General features: G+C 45.3%; 2 protein-coding genes and 3 non-coding genes across 17 annotated transcripts in view; all 5 read left to right on the top strand.

The window, feature by feature from the left end:
- The window catches only part of atg16l2 (ATG16 autophagy related 16-like 2 (S. cerevisiae)), a 106,998-nt gene that overhangs the window by 26,205 nt on the left and 64,152 nt on the right, over positions 1-16,641 (top strand). The window lies entirely within an intron of this gene.
- atg16l1 (ATG16 autophagy related 16-like 1 (S. cerevisiae)) lies at positions 793-16,435 on the top strand. 12 transcript variants are annotated; one of them, XM_074640872.1, is made up of 22 exons: positions 980-1,093; positions 1,793-1,906; positions 1,997-2,090; positions 2,610-2,715; positions 3,097-3,170; positions 3,412-3,481; positions 4,513-4,694; positions 4,838-4,903; positions 4,988-5,074; positions 5,253-5,312; positions 5,602-5,707; positions 6,475-6,580; positions 6,727-6,797; positions 6,942-7,013; positions 7,767-7,887; positions 7,999-8,104; positions 9,567-9,716; positions 12,507-12,554; positions 13,351-13,452; positions 15,714-15,879; positions 15,950-15,976; positions 16,009-16,435. In XM_074640872.1, the coding sequence occupies exons 2-20, from the start codon at positions 1,798-1,800 to the stop codon at positions 15,805-15,807; spliced, it is 1,824 nt and encodes a 607-aa protein (XP_074496973.1). In that variant the 5' UTR covers positions 980-1,093; positions 1,793-1,797; the 3' UTR covers positions 15,808-15,879; positions 15,950-15,976; positions 16,009-16,435. The 12 variants fall into 12 exon arrangements, with proteins under 12 accessions (XP_074496980.1, XP_074496976.1, XP_074496981.1 ...); XM_074640874.1 differs by having other exon boundaries at positions 15,714-15,911; positions 15,944-15,959; positions 15,990-16,435; XM_074640879.1 differs by lacking the exon at positions 15,950-15,976 and having other exon boundaries at positions 793-1,093; positions 5,605-5,707; positions 15,984-16,435.
- LOC141771797 (small Cajal body-specific RNA 6) lies at positions 4,025-4,305 on the top strand. The gene has a single exon (XR_012594791.1).
- On the top strand, positions 6,107-6,383 carry LOC141771796 (small Cajal body-specific RNA 6). The gene has a single exon (XR_012594790.1).
- LOC141771798 (small Cajal body-specific RNA 6) lies at positions 7,359-7,644 on the top strand. The gene has a single exon (XR_012594792.1).

The following is a 16,641-nucleotide window of genomic DNA, read 5'->3' as shown; positions in this document are numbered from 1 at the left end:
TTAATTTATTACTTATTATTTATATTTTAATTTATTACTTATTATTTATACTTTAATATATTACTTATTATTTATACTTTAATGTATTACTTATTATTTATACTTTAATGTATTACTTATTATTTATACTTTAATGTATTACTTATTATTTATACTTTAATTTATTACTTATTATTTATACTTTAATGTATTACTTATTATTTATACTTTAATTTATTACTTATTATTTATACTTTAATGTATTACTTATTATTTATACTTTAATTTATTACTTATTATTTATACTTTAATTTATTACTTATTTATATTTTAATTTATTACTTATTATTTATACTTTAATTTATTACTTATTATTTATACTTTAATGTATTACTTATTATTTATACTTTAATGTATTACTTATTATTTATACTTTAATTTATTACTTATTTATATTTTAATTTATTACTTATTATTTATACTTTAATGTATTACTTATTATTTATACTTTAATGTATTACTTATTATTTATACTTTAATGTATTACTTATTATTAGCTGAGAACATTTAAACCGTACGTCATCATTGCGCGACCATCCCGGAAGTGAGTAGTCGAAGCCAAAATGTCGCCGAGTTGGAGCGACGCAGCTGAAGAGGCTGAAGAAGAAACGCTACAGAGAGAAGAGTAGAGGGAGAGAGAGAGGGAGAGGGGTACAGAGAGAGGGAGAGAGAGAGGGAGAGAGAGAGGGAGAGAAGAGAGAGAGAGGGATACAGAGAGAAGAGAGAGAGAGGGATACAGAGAGAAGAGAGAGAGAGAGAGAGAGGGAGAGGGAGAGAAGAGAGAGAGAGGGATACAGAGAGAGGGAGAGAGAGAGGGAGGGAGAGAAGAGAGAGAGAGGGATACAGAGAGAAGAGAGAGAGAGAGAGGGAGAGGGAGAGAGATACAGAGAGATACAGCAGAGGGGTAGAGAGAGAGGGTTAACGCTACAGAGAGAAGGACAGAGAGGTAGAGGGGTACAGAGAGAGATAGATATATAGAGAGAGAGAGAGGTAACGGTAACGTTAGGGGTACAGAGAGAAGAAGAAGAAGAAGAGAAACCGGCCCGGTAAACAGGTAAACACCACCGAGCAGCGGGGTTACCGGAGAGCCGTTAGAGGAGCCGAGCCGCCGGTAGATGTTACTGGAGAGCCGGTAGACGTTACCGGAGAGCCGGTAGACTTTACCGGAGAGCCCGTTACCGGAGAGCCGGTAGACGTTACCGGAGAGCCGGTAGACGTTACCGGTGAGCCGGTAGACGTTACCGGAGAGCCGGTAGAGTCTGAACCTTCATCTCTTCTTACTGCAGCTAGCGGCTAGCATTAGCTTAGCATGCTAACATGTTGAGTCACGGGGACGCGCATCTGAACCAGCCCGATGACACGCGCACTGTGACACGGACGCGCCGGCGTGTTGTTCACATCCAACCGTTTAATCTAACCGTAAACAACGATTAAAGCACGTTAGCCTGTTAGCCTGTTAGCATGTTAGCCTGTTAGCATGTTAGCATGTTAGCATGTTAGCCTGTTTTCTACCTGTTTGTGTTGTGGTTCCCTTTAGCTACACATGCTAACATGCTAACAGGCTAACAGCTGCTCAGCATCTGAGGACGATTATTTATTTACTTTCTACATGAACTCTGACGTCATGTGATTGAGTATTAGCCATCCAGTGACGTCATTAACAGTACAAGTACTGATGGAGGAGGTACTCGGAGTACTAATACCACGCTGAAAATACTCTGTTACCAGTATTAAAGTACTAATACTGTCTCAGGTGTCATGGCGGAGCGGCGAGCGGCGGCGTGTTCGTGGAAGAGACACGTTTCAGAGCAGCTGAAGCTCAGAGACAGAGTCCAGAGACAAGCCTTCGAAGAGATCATCCACCAGTGTGAGTGCCTGTCCTCCTGTCTGTCCTCCTGTCTCACCTCCTGTCTGATGAACTGTCTCACCTCCGGTCTGTCTCTCTCTCTGTCCTCAGATAACCGTCTCCTAGAGAAGTCAGACCTGCAGGCTGTTCTGTCAGAGAGATACCAGACAGACAAGTATGACGTCCAGAGAGGACACGAGGCCAGGTGAGTCCTCACCTACAACATGCTACCTGTCCCCTCTGACGTGTCCCCTCTGACGTGTCCCCTCTGACCTGTCCCCTCTGACCTGTCCCTTCTGACCTGTCCCCTCTGACCTGTCCCCTGTGACCCTTCCCTACATGTCCCCCTGACGTGTCCCCTGTGACCTGTCCCTACGTGTCCCCTCTGACGTGTCCCCTGGGACCTGTCCCTACATGTCCCCCTGACGTGTCCCCTGTGACCTGTCCCTACGTGTCCCCTCTGACGTGTCCCCTGGGACCTGTCCCTACATGTCCCCCTGGTGTATCCCCTGTGACCTGTCCCTACGTGTCCCCTGTGACATGTCCCCCTGACGTGTCCCCTGTGACCTGTCCCTACGTGTCCCCCTGAGGTGTCCCCTGTGACCTGTCCCTACATGTCCCCCTGACGTGTCCCCCTGTGACTTGTCCCTACGTGTCCCCCTGACGTGTCCCCTGTGACCTTTCCCTACGTGTCCCCCTGACGTGTCCCGGTCTTGTCCTTCAGTTCGGGGACAGACTCCGGTCGCAGTGACGTCCTGCAGCAGGAGATGTCTCAGATGAGAATCCGACACCAGGAGGAGCTGACGGAGCTGCACAAGAAACGAGGAGAGGTCAGTGACTGACCCACACACAGGAAGTGATGTCATCACACAGGAAGTGATGTCATCAACACCACCAGCAAACATGTCATATGAAAAATATCAAATAAATGTAATATTTAATTCAGTTTATTCAATTCCAACTTTATTTTAATAGTGAAACAGTTCAGAGTTCAGAGCTTCACATAGACACTACACACACACACACACACACACACACACACACACACATGCGTCCTGGCAGGTCCTGGCAGGTCCTGAATGTCCTGGCAGGTTCTGGCAGGTCCTGAAGGTCCTGGCAGGTCCTGGCAGGTCCTGAAGGTCCTGGCAGGTCCTGGCAGGTCCTGGTGTGGTGGTGTTAATAAGTGTAATAAGTGTGTGTTTGTTGTCCAGCTGGCTCAGAGTGTGATCGAACTCAACAACCAGATTCAACAGAAGGACAAAGAGATCCAGAACAACGAGGCCAGGTCAGTTGACACACACACACACACACACACACACACACACACACACACACACACACACACACACACTGCAGCTGATGGCTGGTCTCTGGTCTGTGTGTTTAATGATGAGGTTAATGGAGCTGTGATGGTGTGTGTGTGTCTCTCTCTCTGTGTGTGTCTCTCTCTGTGTGTGTCTCTCTCTCTGTGTGTGTGTGTGTGTGTGTGTGTGTGTGTGTGTGTCTCTCTCTCTGTGTGTCTCCAGGATGTGTGAGTACCAGCAGCAGATCTCAAGTCTGGAGGGAGACTGTCGGGAGCTGAGGAGCTTCCTGCAGGTAAACACCTCACCTGGACTCAACTCCACCTGTCTGATATCACCTGCATGAAACAACACGCTGTCTCCCGCTGAGACACGTGTGGCGCCGTATCTAAGATATCTTTTAGTCGTCCATCTTCACCACAGCAGGCTGCAGGTCGGTAACCTCGCCGTGACATCATCACGTAGCCTCGTGATAACGTGTTCACTCTGAGTGACCTCACAGCAGGCTGCAGGTCCGTTTGTGGGGAAACCGCTGCTGCGTGCTTCACGTTTCCTCGACGGCGTGACGTTGTGGTTAGTAAAGACGAATGACGTGATGGCCCATCACAGATAAATAGATATGTGTATATAGATGTTAATATAACTGTAACTGTTGAGTGGTCAGAGACGTGATGAAGGTCAGAGACGTGATGAAGGTCAGAGAGGTGATGAAGGTCAGAGACGTGATGAAGGTCAGAGAGGTGATGAAGGTCAGAGAGGTGATGAAGGTCAGAGATGTGATGAAGGTCAGAGAGGTGATGAAGGTCAGAGAGGTGATGAAGGTCAGAGATGTGATGAAGGTCAGTGATGAGCAGTAAAAGGTCTGATTACCCACAATCCTCTCCTGCTGCCCTCTGGCTCCCAGCAGCCCCTGCTCTGTGCTCCCATCATGCTCTAGTGGTGCAGTGGTGGTCCCAGGAGCTGCTGACAGACAGACAGGATGTGACATCACAGCGTGGGTCTGTACAGAGACCCTACAGGCTCAGTGTGATGATGATTGACATCCAACAGAACCAATCAGAACGGAGCGTGAGGCTGAGGAGGAGGAGGGACATGATCTCCAGTTTTCAACCTGAGACCTTCACAGTCTGAACAGGAAGTCCATCCCAGTCTAGAATAGTAATATTAATAATAATAACTACTAATACTGTAAGACAGCTGATGTGATCATGTTATTGATGGAGGCGTGGAGCTGCTCCGGTGTTCCTTCACAGTAGTTTGAGGTTATCCGGTGCTGGTGTTGTGGCTGTAGCGTGATGATGACTTCCTGACTTCCTGTCCCTGTAGGACCTGGAGAGGGCCAACCAAACCCTGAAGGACGAGTACGACGCTCTCCAGATCACCTTCTCTGCTCTGGAGGAGAAACTGAGGAAGACCAGCGAAGACAACCAGGAGCTGGTGTCCCGCTGGATGGCTGAGAAGGCTCAGGAGGCCAACAAGCTGAACGCAGAGAACGAGAAGGACAGCAGGTGAGCAGGACACTGCTGATGATGACTGACGCTGATTGGTCCTCTGACCGGTCCTCTGATCGGTCCTCTGACCGGTCCTCTGACCGGTCCTCTGATCGGTCCTCTGACCGGTCCTCTGATCGGTCCTCTGATTGGTGTTTCAGACGCAGACAGGCCAAACTGCAGAAGGAACTGGCGGACGCAGCCAAAGAGCCTCTCCCCATCGACCCGTCAGTACACTCAATATTATCTACGTTGACATTAATAGAGCTGCTCCGTGTCGTCATGGCGACGCTGACTGTGTTTGTCCTCAGGGACGACGACATCGAGGTTCTGGCGGAGGACGGAGGGAAGGGGGGCGGAGAGACCTCCCCCAACAGAGCGCTCAGCAGAACTCCCAGGTGAGACCAGGAACTGGGTGAGCCCATCTATTCAATTCAGTTCTATGTTTCTATACTATATACATTCTATGTTCTGTATAGCGGACCGTCGCTACGTACAGATTGTAAAGATATCTAGTGACAGTGTGTCCAGTTGATCCTGTCGGTCCAGTTGACGGTGTCTTGTCTCTTGGAGCAGTAAGAAGATGTCTCAGCCTCCTCCTGGCGGTCTGCTGGACTCCATCTCCAACATATTCGGGTACGTAGCTGGAAGATCACCTGTCCAGGTCTCTGCAGGTCTCTGCAGGTCTCTGCAGGTCTCTGGGAGTCCGGACTAACCTGTCTGTCTCTCTGTCTGTCTCCAGTGTGTCCGTCCTCTCTGTCTCCAGGTGAAGGACACTGTGTCCTCACCTTTTCCCAGCTCTTTGATTGACAGCTCGCTGTCTCTGTTTAATAAAAGACTGTTATTAGTGCTATAATAATAATAATGATGATGAGTCCTGTCCTTGCTGCGATCAGGCTGATCTGTAACTGTGTTCGTCTCCCAGCAGCCGTCGACCTGCCAACTCTTTCAGCTCTTCACCTGAAAACACAGAAGCCCCTTCAGGAGTGTGTGCTGAGGTTCGAGTCCCCTCAACGGCTCTGCACGTGTTTGTAAGTAACCAGTGGACCGGCATGGAATGGTTCCACTGGGAACCAGTTTAACATGTTGGGAAGCACCACACCACTCATAGGAAACATTAACAGCTGTTGTTCCCCAGCTGCGTGTATTGGACAGGTGCGCGTGTTGCCCAGGTGCGCGTGTTGGCCAGGTGCGCGTGTTGGCCAGGTGCGCGTGTTGACCAGGTGCGCGTGTTGACCAGGTGCGCGTGTTGACCAGGTGCGCGTGTTGACCAGGTGCGCGTGTTGACCAGGTGCGCGTGTTGCCCAGGTGCGCGTGTTGGCCAGGTGCGCGTGTTGACCAGGTGCGCGTGTTGCCCAGGTGCGCGTGTTGGCAGGTGCGCGTGTTGACCAAGTGTGCGTACGTTTCTCAGGTGTGCATGTAACCTCATTGGTCAGTGATGAGCAGTAAAAGGTCTGATTACCCACAATCCTCTCCTGCTGCCCTCTGGCTCCCAGCAGCCCCTGCTCTGTGCTCCCATCATGCTCTAGTGGTGCAGTGGTGGTCCCAGGAGCTGCTGACAGACAGGATGTGACATCACAGCGTGGGTCTGTACAGAGACCCTACAGGCTCAGTGTGATGATGATTGACATCCAACAGAACCAATCAGAACGGAGCGTGAGGCTGAGGAGGAGGAGGGACATGATCTCCAGTTTTCAACCTGAGACCAAAACAGAGAAACACCTGTTCTCATTGGCTGAGACGCACACCTGACTGACTGACTGTGTGTGTGTGTGTGTGTGTGTGTGTGTGTGTGTAGGAAGCCCATGACGGCGAGGTGAACGCAGTGAGGTTCAGCCCTGGCTCTCGTCTCCTAGCAACAGGAGGGATGGACCGCAGGGTGAAGCTTTGGGAGGTCGTGGCCGGTGAGTTGGACCGTCTCCATGGTAACCAGGTTGTGTGTGCATGAGGAATAATTTCCTACACAGATAAATGCATGTATGTAGTGTTTCAGAATAGCCTTGGTGTCAGATGGGTGCTGGTTTGGTATATATTTGGTGTGTGTGTTCAGGTCGCTGTGAGCCTAAAGGAGCTCTGACCGGCAGCAACGCAGGAATCACCAGCATCGAGTTCGACAGCGCTGTGAGTGTTTACTCTGTAATCTAATCTCAACTGTTGCTTTTAATGTATTCTTTAGTTTTAATAATATTTACTTGGTTTTAATATCTGTTGTATATGTGATACTATGTTGATGATGATGTATTGTATCCGTGGTCATGTGTTCAGGGCTCGTACCTGCTGGCGGCCTCTAATGACTTCGCCAGTCGGATCTGGACCGTAGACGACTACAGACTGAGAGTGAGTCTTAACGGTTCTCACCTCACACTGCACCTAGATCACACAGAACCAGGTCCAGGTAGAACCAGGTCCAAGTAGAACCAGGTCCAGGTAGAACCAGGTCCAAGTACAACCAGGTCCAGGTAGAACCAGGTCCAGGTAGAACCAGGTCCAGGTAGAACCAGGTCCAGGTAGAACCAGGTCCAAGTACAACCAGGTCCAGGTAGAACCAGGTCCAGGTAGAACCAGGTCCAGGTAGAACCAGGTCCAGGTAGAACCAGGTCCAGGTAGAACCAGGTCCAGGTAGAACCAGGTCCAAGTAGAACCAGGTCCAGGTAGAACCAGGTCCAGGTAGATCAGTCTTCTGGTCCGTGATGTGATGATGTAAAAGGTCTGAACCTCAGGTCCCACTCCGTCGGCCATGTTGGCTCCCAGCAGCCCCTGCTCTGTGCTCCCATCATGCTCTAGTGGTGCAGTGGTGGTCCCAGGAGCTGCTGACAGACAGACAGGATGTGACATCACAGTGTGGGTCTGTACAGAGACCCTACAGGCTCAGTGTGATGATGATTGACATCCAACAGAACCAATCAGAACGGAGCATGAGGCTGAGGAGGCGGGGCCTGAGAGATGATCTCACTCCTCTACTGAGACCATGAAGACAATAACGTAGCTCTGTTAGCGCCTGTTAGCATCAATCATCACCGTACGTACAACCAGATGTTTGTTAGTGTGTTACAATCTAGTGTGTGTGTGTGTGTCTGTGCGTGTCTCCAGCACACCTTGACAGGTCACAGTGGGAAGGTGCTGTCAGCTCGCTTCCTATTGGACAACGCTCGGATCGTCTCCGGCAGCTACGATCGAACACTCAAACTTTGGGACCTCCGCAGCAAAGTCTGTACGTGATTGGACGGTTTTTACAGGTTTCCATAGCAACCAGGGCCAGGTGCCCAGGTGTGATAGAGTACTCAGTCTGCGTGAATCATCACCTGCCGTCTCACCTGTGCAGGTATGAAGACGGTGTTTGCTGGGTCCAGCTGTAATGACATTGTGTGCACGGAGCAGTGCGTCATGAGTGGACACTTTGACAAGAAAGTTAGATTCTGGGACATCAGGTACGTGTACAACTCTGTCTACAACTATCTGTCTACAACTCTATCTATCTACAACTCTATCTGTCTACAACTCTATCTGTCTACAACTATCTGTCTACAACTCTATGTCTACAACTCTATGTCTACAACTCTATCTGTCTACAACTATCTGTCTACAACTCTATCTGTCTACAACTCTATGTCTACAACTCTATCTGTCTACAACTCTATCTGTCTACAACTCTATCTGTCTACAACTCTATCTGTCTACAACTCTATGTCTACAACTCTATCTGTCTACAACTATCTGTCTACAACTCTATCTGTCTACAACTCTATGTCTACAACTCTATCTGTCTACAACTCTATCTGTCTACAACTCTATCTGTCTACAACTATCTGTCTACAACTCTATCTGTCTACAACTCTATCTGTCTACAACTCTATCTGTCTACAACTATCTATAATAATAATAATACATTTTATTTGTTGGCGCCTTTCTGGACACCCAACTTACAAGAATTAATTAAAAAAGACAGATAAAACAATATAAAAACAACAGGACATGACAGAGACATATTTGTATCTGTCTACAACTATCTGTCTACAACTATCTGTCTACAACTCTCTATCTACAACTCTATCTGTCTACAACTCTATCTGTCTACAACTTTATCTATCTACAACTCTATCTGTCTACAACTCTATCTGTCTACAACTATCTGTCTACAACTATCTATCTACAACTCTATCTGTCTACAACTCTATCTGTCTACAACTCTATCTGTCTACAACTCTATCTGTCTACAACTATCTGTCTACAACTCTATCTGTCTACAACTCTATCCAACTCTATCTATCTACAACTCTATCTACACCTCTAACTATCAGCTTTAATCCAGAGCGACCAGGATAGAGTGTCAGGTGGAACACTCAGATCATGATGGTGGTTCTGTACTGTGTGCAGAGCGGAGAGTATAGAGTGTCAGGTGGAACACTGAGATCATGATGGTGGTTCTGTACTGTGTGCAGAGTGGAGAGTATAGAGTGTCAGGTGGAACACTGAGATCATGATGGTGGTTCTGTGCTGTGCAGAGCGGAGAGTATAGAGTGTCAGGTGGAACACTGAGATCATGATGGTGGTTCTGTGCTGTGTGCAGAGCGGAGAGTATAGAGTGTCAGGTGGAACACTGAGATCATGATGGTGGTTCTGTTCTGTATGCAGAGCGGAGAGTATAGAGTGTCATGTGGAACACTGAGATCATGATGGTGGTTCTGTTCTGTATGCAGAGTAGAGAGTATAGAGTGTCAGGTGGAACACTGAGATCATGATGGTGGTTCTGTTCTGTATGCAGAGCGGAGAGTATAGAGTGTCATGTGGAACACTGAGATCATGATGGTGGTTCTGTACTGGGCAGAGTAGAGAGTATAGAGTGTCAGGTGGAACACTGAGATCATGATGGGGGTTCTGTACTGTGTGCAGAGCGGAGAGTATAGTCCAGGAGCTGGAGCTGCTGGGCAGAGTGACGTCTCTGGACCTGAACCACGACCGCACCGAGCTGCTCACCTGCTCCAGAGACGACCTGGTGAAGATCATCGACCTGCGCACCAACGCTGTCAGACAGACCTTCAGGTGAGTTCAGACCTTCAGGTGAGATCACAGACATAACTAACTGTAGCTACAACTCCATCTACAACCCTAACACTACCTGTAGCTGTAGTTGTACCTGTATCTGTAGCTGTAGTTGTACCTGTAACTGTAGTAGTACCTGTAGCTGTAGTTGTACCTGTATCTGTAGCTGTAGTTGTACCTGTATCTGTAGCTGTAGTTGTAGCTGTAGTTGTACCTGTATCTGTAGCTGTAGTTGTACCTGTAACTGTAGTAGTAGCTGTAGTTGTACCTGTATCTGTAGCTGTAGTTGTACCTGTATCTGTAGCTGTAGTTGTAGCTGTAGTTGTACCTGTATCTGTAGCTGTAGTTGTACCTGTATCTGTAGCTGTAGTTGTAGCTGTAGTTGTACCTGTATCTGTAGCTGTAGTTGTACCTGTATCTGTAGCTGTAGTTGTACCTGTAGCTGTAGTTGTACCTGTACCTGTAGCTGTAGTTGTAACTGTAGTAGTACCTGTAGCTGTACCTGTAGCTGTACCTGTAGCTGTACCTGTAGCTGTAGCTGTAGTTGTAGCTGTAGTTGTACCTGTAACTGTAGTAGTAGCTGTATCTGTAGCTGTAGTTGTACCTGTAGCTGTATCTGTAGCTGTAGTTGTACCTGTATCTGTAGCTGTAGTTGTACCTGTATCTGTAGCTGTAGTTGTACCTGTATCTGTAGCTGTAGTTGTACCTGTATCTGTAGCTGTAGTTGTACCTGTAACTGTAGTAGTAGCTGTACCTGTATCTGTAGCTGTAGTTGTACCTGTAGCTGTAGTTGTAGCTGTAGTTGTACCTGTATCTGTAGCTGTAGTTGTACCTGTATCTGTAGCTGTAGTTGTACCTGTAGCTGTAGTTGTACCTGTAACTGTAGTAGTACCTGTAGCTGTACCTGTAGCTGTACCTGTAGCTGTAGCTGTAGCTGTAGTTGTAGCTGTAGTTGTACCTGTAACTGTAGTAGTAGCTGTATCTGTAGCTGTAGTTGTACCTGTAGCTGTAGTTGTAGTTGTACCTGTATCTGTAGCTGTAGTTGTACCTGTATCTGTAGCTGTAGTTGTACCTGTAACTGTAGTAGTACCTGTAGTTGTATCTGTAGCTGTAGTTGTAGCTGTAGTTGTATCTGTAGCTGTAGCTGTAGTTGTACCTGTAGCTGTAGTTGTACCTGTAACTGTAGTAGTACCTGTAGTTGTACCTGTAACTGTAGTAGTACCTGTAGCTGTACCTGTAGCTGTAGCTGTAGCTGTACCTGTAGCTGTAGTTGTACCTGTAACTGTAGTAGTACCTGTAGTTGTACCTGTAGCTGTAGTTGTACCTGTAACTGTAGTAGTACCTGTACCTGTAGCTGTAGTTGTACCTGTAACTGTAGCTGTACCTGTAGCTGTAGCTGTAGTTGTAGCTGTAGTTGTACCTGTAGCTGTAGTAGTAGCTGTATCTGTAGCTGTACCTGTAGTTGTAATAATAATAATAATACATTTTATTTGGTGGCGCCTTTCTGGATACCCAAGGACACCTTACAAGAATTAATTAAAACATAGACAGATAAAACAATATAAAAACAACAGGACATGACAGAGACATATTTGTACAGACACATAAGATGGGTGATGATGAGTGCTAGAGAGAGTATGCCAGTTTAAACAGGTGGGTTTTGAGGAGGGATTTGAATGATGTGATATCTTCAGACTGCCGGATGTGTGGGGGGAGTGAGTTCCAGAGCCTGGGAGCAGAGCAGCTGAATGCCCTGGCTCCCATGGTGCTGAGGCGTGAGGTGGGGGTGGTCAGAAGTCCGGCTGATGATGAGCGGAGGGAACGGGAGGGAGTGTACTCCTGGAGGAGGTCTGTGAGGTAGGTGGGGGCGAGGTTATGGAGGGCTTTGTAGGTGAGCAGGAGGTTTTTGTAGTCAATCCGGGATTTAACAGGGAGCCAGTGCAGCTGGATGAGGATGGGGGTGATGTGGTCGGAGGATTTGGTGCGGGTGATGATCCGGGCGGCAGAGTTCTGAATGATTTGGAGTCTGTTGAGTAGTTTGATGGGAATGCCAGAGAGGACAGCGTTGCAATAGTCGATTCGGGATGTGACAAAAGCGTGAACCAGGATTTCAGTGCTGGAGTGGGACAGGGATGGGCGGAGTCTGGAGATGTTGCGGAGGTGGAAGAAGGCAGTCCGGGTGATGTTTTTTATGTGAGATGAAAAAGAGTGTGCTGTCCAGGGTGACCCCAAGGCTCTTGACGTGGTTTGAGAATGGTACTGAAAAGCCATCAATGGTGATGTTTTGAGCAGTGGTGGGTTGAGATTTGGAGATGTTGTTCTTGGAGCCGATGAGCAGGGCCTCGGTTTTATTGCTGTACCTGTAGTTGTACCTGTAGCTGTAGCTGTACCTGTAGTTGTACCTCTAGCTGTAGTTGTACCTGTACCTGTAGCTGTACCTGTAGTTGTACCTGTAGCTGTAGCTGTACCTGTAGTTGTACCTCTAGCTGTAGTTGTACCTGTAGCTGTACCTGTACCTGTAGTTGTACCTGTACCTGTAGTTGTACCTGTAGTTGTACCTGTACCTGTAGTTGTACCTGTACCTGTACCTGTAGTTGTACCTGTAGTTGTACCTGTAGTTGTACCTGTACCTGTAGTTGTACCTGTAGTTGTATCTGTAGCTGTACCTGTAGCTGTACCTGTAGCTGTACCTGTAGCTGTACCTGTAGCTGTAGCTGTAGCTGTAGCTGTACCTGTACCTGTAGCTGTAGCTGTAGCTGTAGCTGTAACTGTACCTCTCTGTCTGTTCAGTGCTCAGGGCTTCAAGTGTGGTGCCGACTGGACTAGAGTGACCTTCAGGTGAGTTCTGGTTCATGTTCTTCAGATTGAAGGGATTTCTCTCTCTGACCCTCTGATGTCTGCAGCTCTCACTGTTCACCTCCAGTGGTGTTTAAAGTAGTATGAGAATAATATACCGTGTTTCTATATATAGATATATTTATTTATTTATAATTATATATATATATCTATATATAGATATATATAGATATCTATATCTATATGTATCTATATATAGATATATATATATTTATTTATTTATTTATTTATATATATATATATATTTATTTATATATATATATATATATATATATATATATATATATATATATATTTATTTATATATAGATTTATATATAGATTTATTTATATATATAGATATATTTATTTATACATATATTTATATATAGATATATTTATTTATATCTATATATAGATTTATTTATATATATCTATAGATATAGATTTATTTATATATATCTATAGATATATATTTATTTATTTATTTATATATATAAATATATATCTATATATATATATTTATTTATATATATCTATATCTATATAGATATAGATATATATATATATATAATCTGAATCTTCTGCTGCAGAACTTGGAAAGAACTGATGTTCCGTTTTCATTGATTAACTCTGATCACTTCTATTTTGCTGTTTTTTTGGATAACTGTTAAACTTTTGTTACTTCCTGTCCAGATGTTTCACATTAAAAGCCTATAAAAGTCACGTTAGTGTTGAGTTTGTCCTCCTCTCCTAAATCCTGTGTTTTCTGAATGGAGTCTGGTTCTGTTCTGTTCAGTCCTGACGGCAGCTACGTGGTCGGAGGATCAGCTGATGGAGCTCTGTATGTCTGGAACGTCCTGACGGGGAAGGTGGACCGCACTCTGGACCGGAACCACAAGTAAGAACCAGACTGATACCAGAACATCTGGAACAGACGCTGTTGTTGTTGTTGTTGTTGTTGTTAATGACGATGATGAAACTGTTGTTGTTGTTGATGATGACGATGATGATGATGAAGCTGTTGTTGTTGTTGATGACGATGATGAAACTGTTGTTGATGACGATGATGACGATGATGATGAAGCTGTTGTTGTTGTTGATGACGATGATGAAACTGTTGTTGATGACGATGATGACGATGATGATGAAGCTGTTGTTGTTGTTGATGACGATGATGAAACTGTTGTTGATGACGATGATGAAACTGTTGTTGATGACGATGATGAAACTGTTGTTGTTGATGATGAAGTTGTTGTTGATGACGATGATGAAGCTGTTGTTGTTGTTGATGACGATGATGAAACTGTTGTTGTTGTTGATGACGATGATAAAGCTGTTGCTGTTGTTGTTGATGACGATGATGAAACTTGTTGTTGTTGATGATGACGATGATGAAGCTGTTGTTGTTGTTGACGATGATGAAACTGTTGTTGTTGTTGTTGTTGATGACGATGATGAAACTGTTGTTGTTGTTGATGACGATGATGAAGCTGTTGTTGTTGTTGTTGACGATGATGAAACTGTTGTTGTTGTTGATGACGATGATGAAACTGTTGTTGTTGTTGATGACGATGATGAAACTGTTGTTGTTGTTGATGATGACGATGATGAAGCTGTTGTTGTTGATGACGATGATGAAACTGTTGTTGTTGATGACGATGATGAAGCTGTTGTTGTTGTTGATGATGATGAAGCTGTTGTTGTTGACGATGATGATGAAGCAGCTGTTGTTGTTGATGATGACGATGATGATGAAGCTGCTGTTGTTGATGATGACGATGATGAAGAAGCTGTTGTTGATGATGATGATGACGACGATGATGATGAAGCTGTTGTTGTTGATGATGACGATGATGATGAAGCTGTTGATGATGATGATGCTGTTGTTGTTGATGATGACGAAGCTGTTGATGATGATGATGCTGTTGTTGTTGATGATGATGAAGCTGTTGTTGATGACGATGATGAAACTGTTGTTGTTGTTGATGACGATGATGAAACTGTTGTTGTTGTTGACGATGATGAAACTGTTGTTGTTGATGCCGATGATGAAGCTGTTGTTGTTGATGACGATGATGAAGCTGTTGTTGTTGTTGATGACGATGATGAAGCTGTTGTTGTTGATGACGATGATGAAACTGTTGTTGTTGTTGATGACGATGATGAAACTGTTGTTGTTGTTGATGACGATGATGAAACTGTTATTATTGTTGACGATGATGAAGCTGTTGTTGTTGTTGTTGACGATGATGAAGCTGTTGTTGTTGTTGTTGATGATGATGAAGCTGTTGTTGTTGACGATGATGATGAAGCTGTTGTTGTTGACGATGATGGTGGTGATGATGATGAAGCTGTTGTTGATGATGATGATGAAGAAGAAGCTGTTGTTGTTGATGACGACGATGATGATGAAGCTGTTGTTGATGACGATGATGAAACTGTTATTGTTGTTGATGACGATGATGAAGCTGTTGTTGTTGTTGATGATGATGAAGCTGTTGTTGTTGTTGACGATGATGATGAAGCTGTTGTTGTTGATGAAGCTGTTGTTGTTGATGATGATGAAGAAGCTGTTGTTGTTGTTGACGATGATGATGAAGCTGTTGTTGTTGTTGTTGATGACGATGATGAAACTGTTATTGTTGTTGACGATGATGATGAAGCTGTTGTTGTTGACGATGATGAAACTGTTATTGTTGTTGACGATGATGAAGCTGTTGTTGTTGTTGATGACGATGATGAAACTGTTATTGTTGTTGACGATGATGATGAAGCTGTTGTTGTTGTTGATGACGATGATGAAAATGTTATTATTGTTGACGATGATGAAGCTGTTGTTGTTGTTGTTGATGATGATGAAACTGTTATTGACGATGATGATGAAGCTGTTGTTGATGATGACGATGATGATGAAGCTGTTGTTGTTGATGACGACGATGATGATGAAGCTGTTGTTGTTGATGATGATGAAGCTGTTGTTGATGATGATGACGACGACGATGATGAAGCTGTTGTTGTTGTTGATGATGACGACGATGATGATGAAGCTGTTGTTGATGATGCTGTTGTTGTTGTTGATGATGACGACGACGATGATGAAGCTGTTGTTGTTGACGATGATGAAGCTGTTGTTGATGATGCTGTTGTTGTGTTCTGCAGCTCTGCCATCAACTCGGTGTCCTGGTCTCCTTCAGGAGCGTACGTCGCCAGCGTGGAGAAAGGCAGCAAAGCCATCCTGTGGTCGGACATGTGATTGGCTGAAGAGGCTGAAGACGTAGACTGCAGGCGGACAGGTGGCGACGGAGACAGGTGGAGAAGGAGTCCGGTGGCGACAGAGACGGGTGGAGAAGGAGACGGGTGGAGAAGGAGTCCGGTGACGACGGAGACAGGTGGAGACAGAGACATGTGGCGACAGAAGGGTGTCGACAGAGACAGGTGGCGACGGAGACGGGTGGAGAAGGAGTCCGGTGGCGACAGAGACGGGTGGAGACAGAGACAATGACGAGCAGGAGGACGTTTGTATTTGATGAACTCATTGTTGAACTCAGACAGACTGAATGGGACCGAGGTGGACCGAGTCGGACCGAGTCGGACGCGGTTCTGCCGTCTTGTGGACACGTTGAAAAGAAACAACTTCAGTCTGAACTTCATGTTTTATCTGAGAGACTCCAGAGATTTAATTCAGACTGTCGTCACAACGTTAACCTTCATCAGCTGGAAGTTAAAAACTGAATAATAAAGACTTTATTAACGGTTAATAATAGTCTTTATTAACGATGAACAGAAAGATGAATGAAAACATGTCAGGGCTTCACGCCGTCCTCACTTCTCTGTGTACATAAAGTCTGTGAAACAAGAATAAAAACAGAATAATCCCTGGTGATAGTTGATAGTATATTTAATAATATCTGGTGATAGTTAATAATATATTTAATATGTTGTGGTAATTGATATTAGGTGTGAATGATGTCACCTCCTTACAACCCCCATGAAACGGAGGTGAGAGAACGTCAGAGAGAGAGAGAGAGCTGATGTCAGCTGCTGACTCTGACTAATTGAATCTTATCGGCTCAGAGAGACAAACAGC

Source organism: Sebastes fasciatus, chromosome 7, assembly GCF_043250625.1.
Source record: "Sebastes fasciatus isolate fSebFas1 chromosome 7, fSebFas1.pri, whole genome shotgun sequence".
In the NCBI taxonomy this organism is placed as follows: domain Eukaryota; kingdom Metazoa; phylum Chordata; class Actinopteri; order Perciformes; family Sebastidae; genus Sebastes; species Sebastes fasciatus.
Note: the sequence above shows the minus strand (reverse complement) of the source record. Positions and strands in the feature narration are given on the sequence as shown.

Excerpts from the sequence above, each read along its gene's own strand:
- atg16l1 (XM_074640875.1), top strand. The coding sequence starts at position 1,798 with ATGGCGGAGCGGCGAGCGGCGGCGTGTTCGTGGAAGAGACACGTTTCA. Across the intron at positions 4,904-4,987 it reads GAGCCTCTCCCCATCGACCC|GGACGACGACATCGAGGTTC; the intron begins GTCAGTACACTC and ends GTTTGTCCTCAG. Across the intron at positions 5,708-6,474 it reads CAACGGCTCTGCACGTGTTT|GAAGCCCATGACGGCGAGGT; the intron begins GTAAGTAACCAG and ends GTGTGTGTGTAG.